Source organism: Colias eurytheme, chromosome 19, assembly GCF_061535395.1.
Source record: "Colias eurytheme isolate Ceu_HAF_F1 chromosome 19, ilColEury1 Martin Lab GWU primary, whole genome shotgun sequence".
In the NCBI taxonomy this organism is placed as follows: Eukaryota; Metazoa; Arthropoda; class Insecta; order Lepidoptera; family Pieridae; genus Colias; species Colias eurytheme.
In genome coordinates, this window is record NC_142998.1 from 4,049,835 (window position 1) to 4,066,929 (window position 17,095).

Genomic DNA, 17,095 nt, shown 5'->3' on the forward strand with positions numbered 1-17,095 from the left:
TCAATCGTTTCTGTCCTATAATTTTGTTTCATAAACACATGCGTAGGAAAGATTCAATTTTAGATATTAACACATTTATGAACTATAGGTATTTTCTAACAAAGCTTCTGTTTATTGCATTGTATTGTAATGTATATTTATATAAAAATGTAAATGTAATATATCCAAACTGTAATCATCGCATATCAAGATTGGCAACATTGACGTTACGTATAGAGGGACCTATTCATCTCGTTCTTGTAGATTCTCAAACTGATATTTTCTGAAAAGATGTGTGCCGCAGATACTCCACAATATACCTATTGGCATAAGTATTTTTAGAATGTTTTGTGTGGAATAATATGGACTGGACTATTTAAACCTGTATACTTTTATATAAAAGCGACTTGGAATCTACATAATATGAAAAGTCATGAAACATACAAAAGTAAGCCGCATTGTATGCAAGATTCCACGATTTTCAGCGTCGGCGACGCGACAAGTGCACGAACCTCAATGGATTTGTGTGGCGGTAGTCGCTTGGAGACTAAAATCGTCCACTATTGGAGATTTGAGTAGTCCAGTGTACGAAGGAGCTTACACTTGCAAGTGACACTAGCTTGCACTGCCGTAAACATCTAACCTCAATGTTAAACGTGGTTGCAAATACAGGTATCAATAAGGGTATCAACATTTAAAATTTGTGACCTTTGGCTATGGCCTATGATATAAACTCAATAGATCGACAAAATATAGTTAATAATATAGTAGTTACTGCAATAATAGATTTATCTTTTGGAAAGTTGAATTGTTTTACTTATATTTTTATGAATATAGACTACTTAAAATTCATAAAGTTGCCAGTTATAAGACGAATAGGACGCACGTGGTCCTTTTATATTCTTTATTTATAGCTAGTAACATTTCATCAAGTGTCACAAACAGTTACTGGTCGATTAAGGAAAGCTGGCATGTTCACAGTACTCACAATTATGCAATTTTACTATACAGTATGCAGTATGCAATTTTACTCAAAAATAAATGCGATTCTAGTGTAGACTTCAATATTGTAAAATGGGTGTGTTGAAGATAATATGAAAGCTCTCATAACTTATATGTAAAATAACAATTTAAAAGTAACTCAATCGATGAACTTAATTATTTATTCTTATACCTAATCAATTTTATTGTAATATAGTAGGTATTGATAATCATTCAATTATCAAATAATAATTAAATTTAATGTCTAATGCAAAATAACGATATAAACAATACAAATAACACATGCGCATACAATACAAGCGAAACCCTAGCACGTAAGAGATAAGGCTACATTACAATAAAAGCTGTATTGTTCAGCTATGTATGAAAATGTTAACTTACTGCTTTTACATTTAGATTACAAAACTTATTAAAATTGTTACATAATTTAACCTAGGTATAGTAAAAAAAAATTCTAATCCGCGTGCCGCGAAGTAGTTATCTCGTCGATTATAGTTAGTAGTATACCTAACGTCTTTGTTTAAATTACATCATCCTGTATTTATAAACAATTGCAAAATCTAATATCTAATATCTAATATCTAATATCTAATATATATTATAAAGGCGAAAGTTTGTAAGGATGTATGGATGTATGGATGTATGGATGTTTGTTACTCTTTCACGTAAAAACTACTGAACCGATTACAATGAAATTTAGCACAATAATAGAGGGTAACTTGGATTAACACATAGGATAGTTTTTATCCCGGAAATCTCACGGGAACGGGAACTATGCGGGTTTTCCTTTGCAAACGTGGGCGAAGCCGCGCGCGGAAATCTAGTAAAAAACATTAATTGTCCCCTTCACTCTCATAAGCTAATCTGCGCGCGAGAGAGACGGGCAGACTTTTCATGATGCGTATGCAGTATGACGTCACGCCGCGCGCGTCTTCACAGACACTACACATGTGCAATGTGTGAATGTGTTTATGTTCCAGCTCTTCGTAATCGGCCAGTTTACCTACTATTCCTAGTACTAAAATTATTAGGTTAACATTCGTTTCTAGACGAAGCTTTTCATGTATTATATTAATCGCTGTATTTTGCTAGAATTAAATGTGTACATTTCTCTTTGGCTCTATGTCAAATCAAATTCTTTCGAGACACCATTTTTGACGCAAGAATTTTGTTACGTCCGCGTCGTGCTCTAAGGGTGACAAATCAACATCGAGCTATGCTGCGCTGTACTGCGTTGTGCTGTGCTGTGTTTCTTAAGCTACGTTTTTTTAACAATTAAACGATGCTGCGCTGTACTGCGCTGTGATGTGCTGTGTTTCTTAAGCTACGTTTTTTAACCTTCCTATACTCGCGCGTTGGTCTGTGAGACCGACGAAACATATTTTCGTAATTATTTTTATGCAGGTAAATCCTGTGAAGTCGAGTTCCTTGCTAGTTTCCGGATTTGGGGCTAACTTCATTTTAGTGCACGTCACGTGGTCGGCAGAAGTTCACGTCATAGCATTTGGCGCCAATCGGTCCATGAGACCGACGCGATTATAGGTACAACTTTTTGTGTAAGTATTAATATTATATATTTTGTACATTTATATATTTTTACAGACTTTGAATTCTTTATGAAGTATGTATAGTAAAATATATGTATGAATGTTGCTCTAAATTATATTTTGACCAATTTTTTAGGCCATACTTCATGTCAAAATGAACGATGATCAAATCAGATTGTTGCTGGAAGAATCAAGTTCTGGTTCTGCTATGAAGACGAAAATGACAGTGAGGTGGAAGACAACGTGGAGGTACAAGAAGAGACATACGAAACCGAGCAAGACGATGACAATGAAGAGATATCTGAGGAAAAACACAGTGAAAGTTCCAGTGATTTTTACTTGGGAAAAGATGGACAGACAAGGCTCAAAACTAAGCCAAACATAGATAAATATTATGTGCTTTGATATGTTTATTATTATTATTTAGAAGTTTGTTTTGAAAAAGAAGTTCTGTTTTTAATTTAGTTTTCCCTAGTACTTAAGAAAAACATCTCAAATTCGAGGACTGATTTGTGATAGACTATAAGTCAGTAAAATAATTAATAAACTAAGTATGATCAATACTATTTTGTTTCAGTACATCCTAAACAATCTAGCTCAGTATAAAGTAATCAGCAGCTCGTGTAGTCGTTTATCTCGTCAAATATGACCCTATTTTCAAAAAAACGTAAGCATTACGACATAGTTGAATCCGATGAAGATGAAAGTGAAGAAGAAGCGGATATGGATATTTTATGTGTTATTTTGTCGTTAAAAGAGTCCAGTCACGGTAGCTTGTTACCTCACACCATACGTGAAATATACGGAGAATTTTCTAAAGAGTATTGCCACTGAAGACGATTTTTTTTTAATATTTGCGAATGACTAAAAATCATTTTAATTATTATTAACTAGCGACCCGCCCCGGCTTCGCACGGGTGCAAAGCTGATACTAAATACACTACAGAAAAACTGTGAACGTTGTACAATATAAAAACATAGCGGCCCGCTCCGGCTTCGCACGGGTATAAAATATATAGCCGGGCAGCCGGCCGGTACCGCCGCAAACGCTACGTCCCGCAATTTTTAAATCTGTAATATCTTCGAAAATATTCACTTAAATTATACGGTGTATAATTTACGGGCCATATAGATCTATATTAAATGAACAATGTATTCAAGGTATTTAATTGGTTAAGGATTAATGCTGTATTGGTTAAAATCGCTTCGAAAATTAGCCATTATTTGTCGTAAAAAGTAAATGACAAAAATAAGTTATTGTGGGTTATTCATAAGAGATAGACATATACCATCGCGGACTTTTCTGTAGACCTTTTCAATGTGTATAAATACTTAGTACATTATTTTGATAAAACTCGAAGGGTTCAGCCTGCGTTTGCAATGTAAGCGGAATAAATGTATTTTTTTACGACATCACATTAGAAACCTCAAAAATAACAGTACTTCTCCACTATTTAATGGATATTATTATACATATAAACCTTGATCTTGAATCACTCTATCTATTAAAAAAAAACTGCATCCGTTGCGTAGTTACAAAGATTTAAGCGTACAAAGGGACATAGGGACAGAGAAAGCGACTTTGTTTTATATTATGTAGTGATAAGCTCGACACAGCGCAGCATGGCAGAGCTCCATAAAAACATAGCACAGTTCGGCACAGCGCGGCTCAGCAAGGCGGGTAGCGCGCCTCGCTCGAGACTGCTGCGTTTTTAAACAGAGCGTAGCCTCACACAGCGCAGCACAGCATGGTTTGTTTGTATCCTCATTAAAATATTAGACGAGCGAGTTGACCAAACACAGCACAGCGCAGTACAGCGCAGCATAGCTCGATGTTGATTTGTCACCCTAAGGTTTAGTTATTTTGGATGAATGAAAAGTTATCAAGATGTTGAGATGTCTATTCATTCATCTTTTTTTTATAAACATAAAATAAATTTAAATAAAATATCTTTAAAATGTAAAATTTTTTATTGAAGTTACCTAGAAAGCTTTTCGATACAATTTTTCTTTTTATTTCATGTTCATTTTGTATCATGAAATTTTTTACATTGTTTGAGATTTCAACTTACATCCCAATTTAATTAATATTTATAGAATTATTGTTGAGTTTATTCCTTGGGTAAAAATTTAGTCTCCTTTTATTCTTTTTCCGGTCGCAAAGTCGTTAGTAAATTTTCCTACTGGTATTATGTTCAAAAATTAAAATGGAGAGTCGGGATGAAAAGAACTAGCGAATTCTCAACCCAAACTTAATTATTAACCATGTTGAAAAATGAAAAGAACGAGCATAGTAACTTTCAAATTTCAATTTCTTCTGACAAAGACTAGCATTATGGAAGTTTTAAGAATTAAAATTGAGCAAGAATTGTTGGCAATGTTATGAAAATATAAGCTTTATACATTTTTATGGCATCCGCGGCTTTAAAGTTAGATGTAAGGTACTTTCAGTTTATGAATATTATCGTATGTCAAAACTATAAAAGTATGATATCTGTATTTATTTGACTTTGCCGTAGAAAAACAATGTTTTTAAATATTAAAATTTAATACATTATCTACTTAAGTATTTTTGTAAATATATTATAGCTATGTTGTCTTTGACTCTGGCCATAAACACATAACCAAAAAAAAAAAACAAAGAAAAAATGAATTGTAAATGTTACATTTGAATTTGGAATCTGTCACTCTTTGTGTTTTCGCGCCAATCGGTGTTAAATTTTATTCGTGATATTATACCGCTGCAATCTATAACTTTTGTTGAGTAAGGTTTGCTCTTATCGCCTTTTTACAGTAATAAACATGCTAAAGAAAAAAGATCTTTCCTTGTAAAAATATAATTTTTTTTTCAGATTGGTTGGCGAACAACCAACGCCTGGTTAGCTGGCAACTGGGCATGCAAGTTTTTCCTAGTATTGAGAGCGTTTGGACTCTATTTGTCTTCAAATGTTCTTGTTTGCATATCATTAGACAGGTAAGATGTGTATAAAAGTGTATAAATATAAATAATATAGGTAATAATAAGTATATAATTGAATATTTATAGATATTAATCCCTATTTCGTATGGTCACGGCATCACACGCGAAAGGTTAGATAGATATTGTTAATTCAATTTTTGTTGTATTGTCAGGAGAAAAATTAAAAAAAGTTATAGTAGATACACATAAATATTAAATACATCAATATTTTAATGTTATTTAAGGATAGGTATATTATAACTTAAATCACTACATAGTATAAAACAAAGTCGCTTTCTCTGTCCCTATGTCCTTATGTCCCTTTGTATGCTTAAATCTTTAAAACTACGAAACGGATTTTGATGCGATTTTTTTGAATGGATAAAGTGATTCAAGAGGAAGGTATATAATTTATTAGTATTTAGACAAAGCGGGTGAAGCCGCGGGCAGTAAGCTAGTAATATCATAAAATCCAATTTAAAATCATTTCGGTAAAAAAAATAAAGTATTCTTTTAGATCGGAAATTAATTTAAATAAGTTTTTTTGTAAGAAATCTTCCACACAATTATATAATAAGCTGGTAAAGCCTTAGGTAAAAATGAATGGAAGCGAAAAAATATTCAAAATTAATAAGCTCGATTTTAATATAATAAAATATGTAACATTTAATTCTTTGTGGTATTGAGGCCAGAACAATATCGTATTATTCAAATAACTTGAACCATTTTTAAGATTTTATTCAATGAATGAAGAGATTATTACATTTATTAAATAATTTTATTTGGAAAGACGTCTAATGGACATGAGGATAATCTTCTTTGATGTATTTGAGATAAACAAGTAGTAAGTACTACATTGTATCAAGATAATACGTAATGTTATGAGTCTAGTATGTAATTTGATCCACGTGTCCCTTATTATAAGAATTATTGAAGTAATGTACATAACAGATATTCAAGGACTTTATTTTTTTCATACTGTTTACACACATACTAATATGTAGTAATTGTATACAAAAAAAAAATGGAAAATTAAGAGCATTTTGAGCGATTTGAACTTATTTAATAACGTTAGGACACTTTATAAGCCCTAATTTAAAAGCTTTATGTTAACAGGTGTCTATGGTTGTTTATGTAGATTTTTAAAATTCGGTTATGTCATCTCTTCAGAATAGATAATATCTACTAAATTATGTCTAACCTCCTCCAAGCTCCCGAAAAACAGTTTATAACTATACATATTAGGAACCTTTTTTTTTATAGTGGGGAAATCTTCCAAAGATACCCACGGCCCCCGGGGAAGGAGCCGTGGGTTATGTCGGATTCTTACCGACTAAAACCCCACTGTGTTCCGTCGAGCCGCTTTAATGATGGGGCCGCGGGTATTTGTTGGAATTCTTCCGCGACCACATATTAGGAACCTGGGTTATTAAATGTATGTAACATGGTGTAAAATAAACGATTTGTTTATTTGTTTATTTATTCGACGCATTTTCGTAAAGTTGTTCGTACTTCGTAGCTATCAGCAATTGAATAACAGCTTTTTCATAATGATTTTCCATGAACTATACTAAATGCAACGCTATTGTTTCCTCACGTGTCTCGACCACGTGTTGAAGTTATTACGGATAATGTCTGACCATGCATTGAGAGTTTGATTGAGATTTCTGCTCAAGTATGTTACGTAGCAGAATCAATATGGCAGTATATTGTTACTTGTTACTCTTATACAATGAACTTCGAGATATTGAAATATGTACGATATTGATAGAAACATGAATAAAATGTGACTTATGCAATAAATAAATAAATAATAATAAATAAAATAAATAAAATTCATTTAATTCAGGCCACATAGCCCATATAGTGTTAGTAAAATCTTATCCTAGTGTTAGTATAGCAATGTAAGTACCTACCTACCTAGCGAATTATTTCAAGAATAGTTTTTTATTTTCCCGAATTTGAAGTGGTTAGATGACGTGTGCATCCACAAGAAATACCAAGAACTAAAAATAAATTATTTCGTAACCATGAAATGGTTACCTTGCAATCGAAGAAATACAAGTAAACAATGATTGTAAAATATGTTGAATACGAAATTTAAAAATATACCTACACAAGATATTATTAATTTATTAAGGAATCAAACATACAATGAATAATAAATTAAAATCACATTTCAGTCCACGTTATTCACCTTAAAAACTTCATTAATCGTTCCAATTGTTATTTAAATCGGCCATGTGCAATAATTCTTTTGTTTTTCTTTGCATACAGAAAACAAACGTTCCTCTTTGTTCCTACAATATCTCATCAATTAAACAGAAAACGTTGTCGTTCAGTTTTCTCTTAATTACAATACAATCTCTTAATAACATTTAATTTAATCGTTGAAAAGAATTTATAAGAGTGGAATAAGGCTTTCATAATTTGTTTAATGAAGTAATCAAGCACATTTTATGAAAAATATACAACTGCCTTGAATAGTCAGAACTACACAAATTTTTTATGGCATTTAAATGGCAGGCACCAGCTTCCAAATCAAAAAAGAATTATCAAAGTCCAAAGTTCATAGGTAACAAATACAAAAAATATATACAGTCGAACCTCCTCCTTTTTTGAATCGGTTGAACAGTTCATAAAAATCGGTAAAGCCATTTCGGAGTTTATTTCAACAGTGACACTAGAATATTTCGATTTAGATTAGTAGTTGAAAAGTCCCTTGGGTTTTAACGTAATGCATCCACGATTTGTATGAATTCTCACGATAAAATTTGAAGTTAGAACGAATGTGACGTTAGTACAGAAGATTAAAGTTAATCGCACTTAGTGGGAAGTGAAACTTTTATAAGGATTGAACGTGGGGATTTATCTTTACAACGTTTACGTTAAAAAGGAGCAAAGATCTATTTTGATCTATAAACTAGAAAAAGTATGTTCTAAGAAATATATATTATTTTCGCTCATATTATATTGTAAATTATACGTAACCATTATATTTTAAATAGACACAAGATAACTAATTAGAAACTATTGAATCGTAAACAATGGACTATTGTTAATTATTTAAAATAATAATTTAAAAAATATATTCATGAGTTTTCAATCTATAGTGGTTTAAAGTTAACTCAAAAATGGAGCATTTTCGTAAATTTTCTAAAAAATCTTAGAGAAAGTGTAAGAAATGTTATAGTATGCTATATATTCGTGATCGACTCAATAAGCTCTTACATTTGATACCCCACAGGGCATGTTTTGGAAATTTTTATTTTTTTCTTTGTATGCAATATTTAATTACCGGGGTGCGGGGAGGGGGACCACAAAACTGGTTGGCAACATCTGTCTATAGGATGTCTGGGATCTATACAATATATATCAGAAGTCAGATTTAGGTCCGCTATTTTTGCAAACGAACATCTCCTTGGAGCCTGCTCTATATTAGGACACAACGCGGAACATTGATATATCTGATAAACATATTGTGTCACTTTTTGGGAATATCATAATGCTACAATAAATCAAGGTAAAGGGTTCCATTTCATAGTACGGCGAGTGACATTAATTTATACGGTCTTATAAATATCTAAGTGACATCCTGGATGAGTTTTGTATTTTGTACCTTTTGTAATAAATGTACCATTAAATATCCGTAAAAGTTTCGCAATGAATGTAATTAATTAAAAGCGTCTTATTCTTTGTTTGAAGTTGCCAAATGTAAAAGCATTTTTATAAAAAGGGGTTGATTTTTTACATTTATTTCAGATTGAAATTAATTAATGAATGAATGAATTTCTACTAAATTGCTAAGTTTATATAATTCGGTAAATTAATGTAGGTATATAATTTGATTATTCATATTTGGCGTATTGTTTAGCATTAGTCGAATTAATATTTCGTTTTTAAAACAATCTAGGTCGTGACGATAAAAATTATAGGTAACACGTACCTATGATGAGTTGTATGGTGTTTTAGATACTCGTATAAGCTTCTTGGTTGTATGACTTGCGTTAATTTCTGTATGGCTGTATGTCAAAACTAGTTTTACGCAAATTATCTACTTGTTAAAAATAAGATTTAAGTAACTTTCTATTATGATTGGAAAATTAACTGAAAACGAATATACATAATAGATATCTATTAGTTTTGAGCAATTTTAAAAAACGTTCATGGTTATTTTCCATCTTTTTCCAATTTACTTTCACGAAATTAATTTCTAATATCATCCTAAATTTATGAAGGAAGATAATAAGAGTGTAAGTAGTTTCCTAAGATCCATTAGTTCTTGGTAGTTGAGCCAGAATTTAATTATGTTGACGTCGGCGCGAAGTAATATGTTTATATTATAATAATTATAATTTATAAAGCATTGTAATAGTCACGTTATTGCCTGTTTTCGTAAACATCCATAGAATTGAATTATTAAATCTAATAATATTATAAAGCTGAAGAGTTTGTTTGTTTGTTTGTACGCGCTAATCTCAAGAACTACTCCGATTGGTCCGATTTGAAGAAATTTTTCGGTTTTGGATAGCACATTTATCGAGGAAGGCTATGGGCACCGCAATATATAATCACGCTAAGACCAACAAAAACAGAGCCACGCGGGTGAAACCGCGGAGCGGAGCTAGTTGCTTTGTAAAATAATGGTATATATTAGTTATATTTTCATACGTTCCAAATACATATATGAAGCTCAAAAAGCAATATTCGATCTAAGTATCTACGAACATTTTATATTATAAAAGAATTTTATCACCAATATTAATATTTTTGCAAGAGGAGCATAATATCTGATACAAAATTGTGATATTATATCGCATATGGGGATTGTTAAAGTAGGTACACAATTTTGTATTTTTAAAGCACTAGCTTTCCGCCCGCGGCTTCGGCCGCTATATCTAAAACTTAATAAGTTATATACTAAAACCTTCCTCTTGAACTACTTACTCTATCTTATTAAAAAACCGCATCAAAATCCGTTGCGTAGTTTTGCAGATTTAAGCATACAAAGGGACATAGGGACAGAAATAGCGACTTTGTTTTATACTATGTAATGATGATGACAAGTGAAATTCTAGTGCAACTCAATCCAGCATAATATTTTGAATATAACTCTGATCACTACATAGTATAAAACAAAGTCGCTTTCCCTGTCCCTATGTCCCTATGTCCCTTTGTACGCTTAAATCTTTGAAACTACGCAACGGATTTTGATGCGGTTTTTTTTAATAGATAGAGTGATTCAAGAGGAAGGTTTATATGTATAATAACATCCATTAAATAGTGGAGAAGTACTGTTATTTTTGAGGTTTCTAATGTGATGTCGTAAAAAATTACATTGTTTCCGCTTATATTGCAAACGCAGGCTGAACCCTACGAGTTTTATCAAAATAATGTACTAAGTATTATACACATTGAAAAGGTCTACAGAAAAGTCCGCGATGGTATATGTCTATCTCTTATGGATAACCCACAATAACATTTTTTTGTCATTTACTTCTTACGACAAATAATAGCTAATTTTCGAAGCGATTTTCACCAATACAGCATTAATCCTTAACCAATTAAATACCTTGAATACATTGTTCATTTAATATAGATCTATATGGCCCTTTACACCGTATGATTTAAGTGAATATTTTCGAAGATATTACAGATTTAAAAATTGCGGGACGTAGCGTTTGCGGCGGTACCGGCCGGCCGGGCCGCTATGTTTTTATATACAACGTTCACAGTTTTTCTGTAGTGTATTTAGTATCAGCATTGCACCCGTGCGAAGCCGGGGCGGGTCGCTAGTTGAACTATAAGATAAGAAGGTAAGTAATTTAACAATGACAACATTTGTTGTCTGCTTCAAGTATTCAAATTAGGTTTATTTCTATAAAGCATGATTCACGCTACACAGTGCCGGGGCCGTGCCGTGTGGGAGCCGGGATACAAATGAAACAATATCGAGTCACGGTCAGGCATGAATCTCTTCATACAAAAAGTATACAATAATGTTTGATCGAGCCCCGGACGGGGCACGGCCCGGTCGCGAAACGGTGTAGCGTAGATCATGCTTAATACCGTCGTAACTCCTCGTGAAAATTTGAATATAAGTTTGTTAGACAATAGGCTTATAATTCTTTTTTTAAAAGTTCATAATAATATGTTTCGTAAGAAAATTGGTCCTACATAATGTGTTATAATTGTAAGAATTAAATGGAAGAGTTAATACGTATATACAGGGTGTCCCAAAACTCAACGTCAAGCCAAAACAGGGCGATAGGATTGATTGTAACCATCATGAGAAAAATCTGAAAAAAAATCTATTCCATGCAGTTTGAAAAATATGGGCATTTAAGAAAAACCTAAAAATTTGGTCAACCTGTAACTATTTTTCGGTTATTTTGGTTAATTTTTATTATTTTTGTTCATTGAAACTTTGGAACCGTAACCCTAAATAACATTTCTAGAACCACAGTCAAAAATAATGACACAATTGCCCCAAGTTTCCTTGAATTGAAGACTATTTGTTAAACTATGAATTTAAAATTTTCAAAATTTGTCGACTTTGACGGCCCCTCCTTTAAAAAAAATGTACTAGAGTATCTTGGCAAGTGCCATTAAAAGTTGGCGCATTTAATCAGGATTGTAAAATAGTACAATACTTGTTAGTTTCATACTAAAAAAAATGAATGAAAAAATAAAAACCTCAAGTAACCCGATTTTTGCTAACCCATTTTATTTAGTTAAAATGTTTTTCATTCGCACAAACTCTTTGTAGGTTCTTAGTTTTACGGCAAAATGATGAGAGAGATGGATAGTGGACATGTTTGCCATGAGTGAGCGAGACAGATAGTGACGCCGTTTCGTTCCGATCGTGTTTAGTGCAAGTAAGAGATTTCCTTGACCAGGAATATCCGGGAAGGTGGATTGGACGTTCAGGCACTATCTCGTGGCCAGCCCGTTCCCCAGATTTAAATCCCCTGGATTTTTTTATTGGGGCGTTCTCCAAGAAAAAGTTTATTCAAAGCCCATTGAGCGAGTAGCCGAGCTGCGTGAACGAATTTCTCAAGCTGCTGAGGACACCAACTCTCGAGGATATGCCCGGCTAATAAGTAAATCTTTTTTAAGAAGATGTAGGGCGTGTATTGAGGCTGATGGTAAACAATTTGAACATTTATTGTAATAAAAAATGTTATTTCCCTATCTGACTTTTATTTCAATAAACCTAAAGTAAACTAGGTCAAGATTTTTAATTATTTTTTTAATTTTACTTACTTTTGTTGACTTTGGTAAAAGTGGCGTCACTATCTGTCTCGCTCACTCATGGCAAACATGTCCACTATCCATCTCTCTTATCATTTTGCCGTAAAACTAAGAACCTACCAAGAGTTTGTGCGAATAAAAAACATTTTAACTGAATAAAATGGGTTAGCAAAAATCGGGTTACTTGAGGTTTTTATTTTTTCATTCATTTTTTTTAGTATGAAACTAACAAGTATTGTACTTTTTTACAATCCTGATTAAATGCGCCAACTTTTAATGGCACTTGCCAAGATACTCTAGTACATTTTTTTTAAAGGAGGGGCCGTCAAAGTCGACAAATTTTGAAAATTTTAAATTCATAGTTTAACAAATAGTCTTCAATTCAAGGAAACTTGGGGCAATTGTGTCATTATTTTTGACTGTGGTTCTAGAAATGTTATTTAGGGTTACGGTTCCAAAGTTTAAATGAACAAAAATAATAAAAATTAACCAAAATAACCGAAAAATAGTTACAGGTTGACCAAATTTTTAGGTTTTTCTTAAATGCCCATATTTTTCAAACTGCATGGAATAGATTTTTTTTCAGATTTTTCTCATGATGGTTACAATCAATCCTATCGCCCTGTTTTGGCTTGACGTTGAGTTTTGGGACACCCTGTATAAATAATATATTTATGAACGCTCATAGATCGAGTTTCAGGCTTACTTACAAAGAAGGTAAATTTAAGAACTTACCTTCTTTGTAAGAAAAGACTTTACAAATTGTTTAGAGTTTTTAAAATTTAACGCCGGCTCGAAGTTTTGGGATTAGTATCTTTTTGCGTGGGAGGAAAGCAACGAACGGTTTATTAAAAATGCCTTTTCAGAAAAAGATAACGTCTTTTATTACGCTTACTAAGGTGGAATGACACGTCTGCAATAAGAAAGGAGTTGTGAAAACGCTGGTAAAGCAACTTTATTATGCATCGGTTTGTCGAAACTCGTTATTTAGTTAGCATTATCTTTGCAACAGTACGTAGAGATAAACTACGATAACATGGCGCGCCCCTCCAAAATTCAAAACATTTGAAAGTATTTGTGAAAGTATTTACAATGCACCACCAAGATTCACAACGCATGTGTGCGTAATGAGACGGCCGTCAAACAAAAACAAATCCACGGATTTGTTGCTCGACTAGTCACGCTCTAATCGCTCATTACTATTAGTAATGGCGCTGCACTGACGTATTCTATGAAAACGACACGTGCGTTGTCTTGGGCGCTCAGCAACTTATGATTAGTTGACCAACAAATCTGGACGTAAAGTACTAAAGACGAATACGTACAACTACATACAAACTCCTTCGTAAGGATGTCACTACACACATTGAAACAGTAATTTGGAGGGGCGCGCCATGTTATCGTAGTTTATCTCTACTCCTTTTTATACTATGGTAGTATGGTACTCTTTATATTATACTACTATGGTATGGTATTTAGGTCATTGAGTAAATACAAATTACTAAAGCGCAATCCATACTAATATTATAAATGCGAAAGTAACTCTGTCTGTCTGTCTGTTACTCAATCACGCCTAAACTACTGAACCAATTTTCATGAAATTTGCTATGGAGATATTTTGATACCCGAGAAAGGACATAGGCTACTTTTTATCCCGGGAAAATGACGCAATCCCGGAAATCCCACGGGAACGGGAACTATGCGGGTTTTTCTTTGACTGCGCGGGCGAAGCCGGGGGCGGAAACCTAGTTAATAATAAAAAAAAAACATATACATTTTAATTCTAATAGGGAAACATGTATTCTATAACAATTCTATAAAGGTAGTATTTACATCAAAATCTGTAATTTTCTTAATTAACCATTCGGTCAGTTACGATGGATCATAATATCTACCTACGTTAAAATATTGTAAACCGAGAGTTTATTTTTGGAACGATATATTAATATTATCTTTAATTTTAATTTGGCTGTAAGGCATCATTATTTATTATAAATAAATAAATAAATAAATATTATAGGACATTATTACACAAATCGACCTAGTCCCACAGTAAGCTCAATTAAGGCTTGTGTTGTGGGTACTAGGCGACGATAAATATAATATTTAATAAATACATATATAGATAATAACACCCAGACCCAAGAACAAATAATTGAGCTCATCACACAAATATTTGCCCTGACCGGGGATCGAACCCGGGACCGTCGGCTCAGTAGGCAGTTACCTTACCACTGCGCCAACCGCGTCGTCATCATATTATATTTGTGAATCAAAAATAAGTGCATTCATGATATTGAACCCAAAAATAAAGTGGGTTGATCTGATCCAGTCTTTATATTAAAAAAAATAACATCTTTTTTAGTTTAAAATCATTTATATTGGGAATCTTCTTACAACTCCCTCTAATTTAGTTGAAACCAGTCATTCATAAAGTCAAGTAGTAAAGTAATTACGGCTAAGTTAATACTAGCTTTCTTAGATCAATATACTTAGTGTACCTAGTTAAACTCAAACTCAAACTCAAACATTCATTTATTCAATTAGACTACTATTTAGTAGCACTTTCGAATCGTCATTACATACATAAGTATTTTTAACATTTACCACCCTTAACATTATTTTGAACTAAATTTAACCAAGTTAATTTCACATGTTGCATTCTCGGGGATTATAATGTGTTTTTTTTAATTTCATAAGTAATTTTCTTTTAGAAATTAAAGACTTTTTTTTTAGACTCCCCGTCTCCACGTGACCACGCTCGCTGTAAAGTGTTCGAAACGTCGGGAAAATAATAGAATGAATAAATCGCGTTTAAAATCCGTTAAAAAGTCTTTAATTTCTAAATGTATAATACTCGCGTAAAATCAAACATCAGAAAATACTAAGTAATTTTCTTGTTGTTGTGATGTTGCTAATTGAATCGAAAGCATTTCAAATCAGGTAACTAAGCTTTTTCTTAAATTGTAAAAATTCGCATAGATTTTTCCGAGCTCACAGACTGTAATCCTCATTTCCAAATAATACCTATTCAAAATAGTTAGGTATATTTTCATAGTCTAATAAAAAATATTAGTGAAGCCATTTTCACAATTTCATCGGTGGAAATAAGATTATTTTTCAGCGACACAGGCCATATTTTTTATTAATTAAACCAGGGTTGGGCCAGGATAACGGGCTAAAATAATATAGAATGATAACAGTGATACAGTTTACACAATCACTACGATAAATGCCAATTATCTTTTAAAATTAAATCTTTAATGGTCCCCAGTTGTAGTTAACATTTTAACAAAATCCTCAATTAAGTCTTTTACAAAGGGACAAAGTAATAATTACATTAATTGTAGCGTTACTGTAGATTTTAAACGATTACCTTTATTATAATTACGTAGTTTTAAGGATATTACAGTGAAATTATTGGTTGGTACTTTGAAGTTTGTTTTAATGTAGTATAGTGTTAGTTTTAAAAACATATCACATAGATTATAGAAGAACAGTCTGGTATGATGCATAATATTTCCAGTAACTGTAATTAAAATATAAATATTAAAACTGTTATGTTTTCTCTGAAACTCTCGGTAATCTATAGTATTAGCAGAAGGCATAAGTTAGCTCATTTGAGAGATCGTATTATATTGAAACATTTTGTTTGTTTGAGGTTTTCTGAGATATAGCCTTGTCGTTAATCTCTTATTATGTAATCCTCCTTATATACAGTTAATGTTAATTTACATAAACGTTTTTTATTATAAACAAGCTTATTAGAACGATCACGATAAAGGGGATAAAGGGGAAGATAGACATGTATAATTTTAGCGCTCTCAAATGTAGAGAATAATTTTGATAGGTCTTTGAGTATCTGTTTATTTATTTTTTGGTAATATCCTATTATGAAAGGGTTGTTTTTGATAAAGTTATAGTTAGAAAAAACACGATATTGAAAAGATATGAATTATCTATTATATAATATTATCTAAATCCTTTTTCATACCATTGAACTAACTGTACAACTAACAAGCAAGTTACTCGATGGAAATCATTATTTTACCAACGAATCGTAGAGTTGTGTGATTTTATTACTATTTACTACTACGTATAATCAGATAATCTTAGATTATGGATTGGTCTCCGCGCGCGCGCTACGACTAGATACCGCCCCACCTAAAAACAATTATAGCTCTGTGAGTGCGGCAACTCATTTCTGTAGTGTGTGTTAGGCAATTTGTAAAGACGCTAGTGTGTGTGAAGAATTGGGCTGCCAGCTACATAAATTTTACCTCATAAATGGGAAATCTGGCATCTTGGAAAGAAGTTTGAAAAATATTTTTTTCATCCTGACCTGGCCGGGAAT

At 32.4% G+C, this 17,095-nt stretch overlaps 1 protein-coding gene across 1 annotated transcript in view; it reads left to right on the forward strand.

Moving 5' to 3' along the window:
- The window catches only part of LOC149900109 (adipokinetic hormone/corazonin-related peptide receptor variant I-like), a 63,171-nt gene that overhangs the window by 13,792 nt on the left and 32,284 nt on the right, over positions 1-17,095 (forward strand). The window contains exon 2 of the mRNA XM_090113392.1: positions 5,381-5,502. Within this exon, the coding sequence (XP_089969518.1) occupies positions 5,381-5,502 (122 nt within the window). The remainder of the gene's footprint in view (positions 1-5,380; positions 5,503-17,095) is intronic.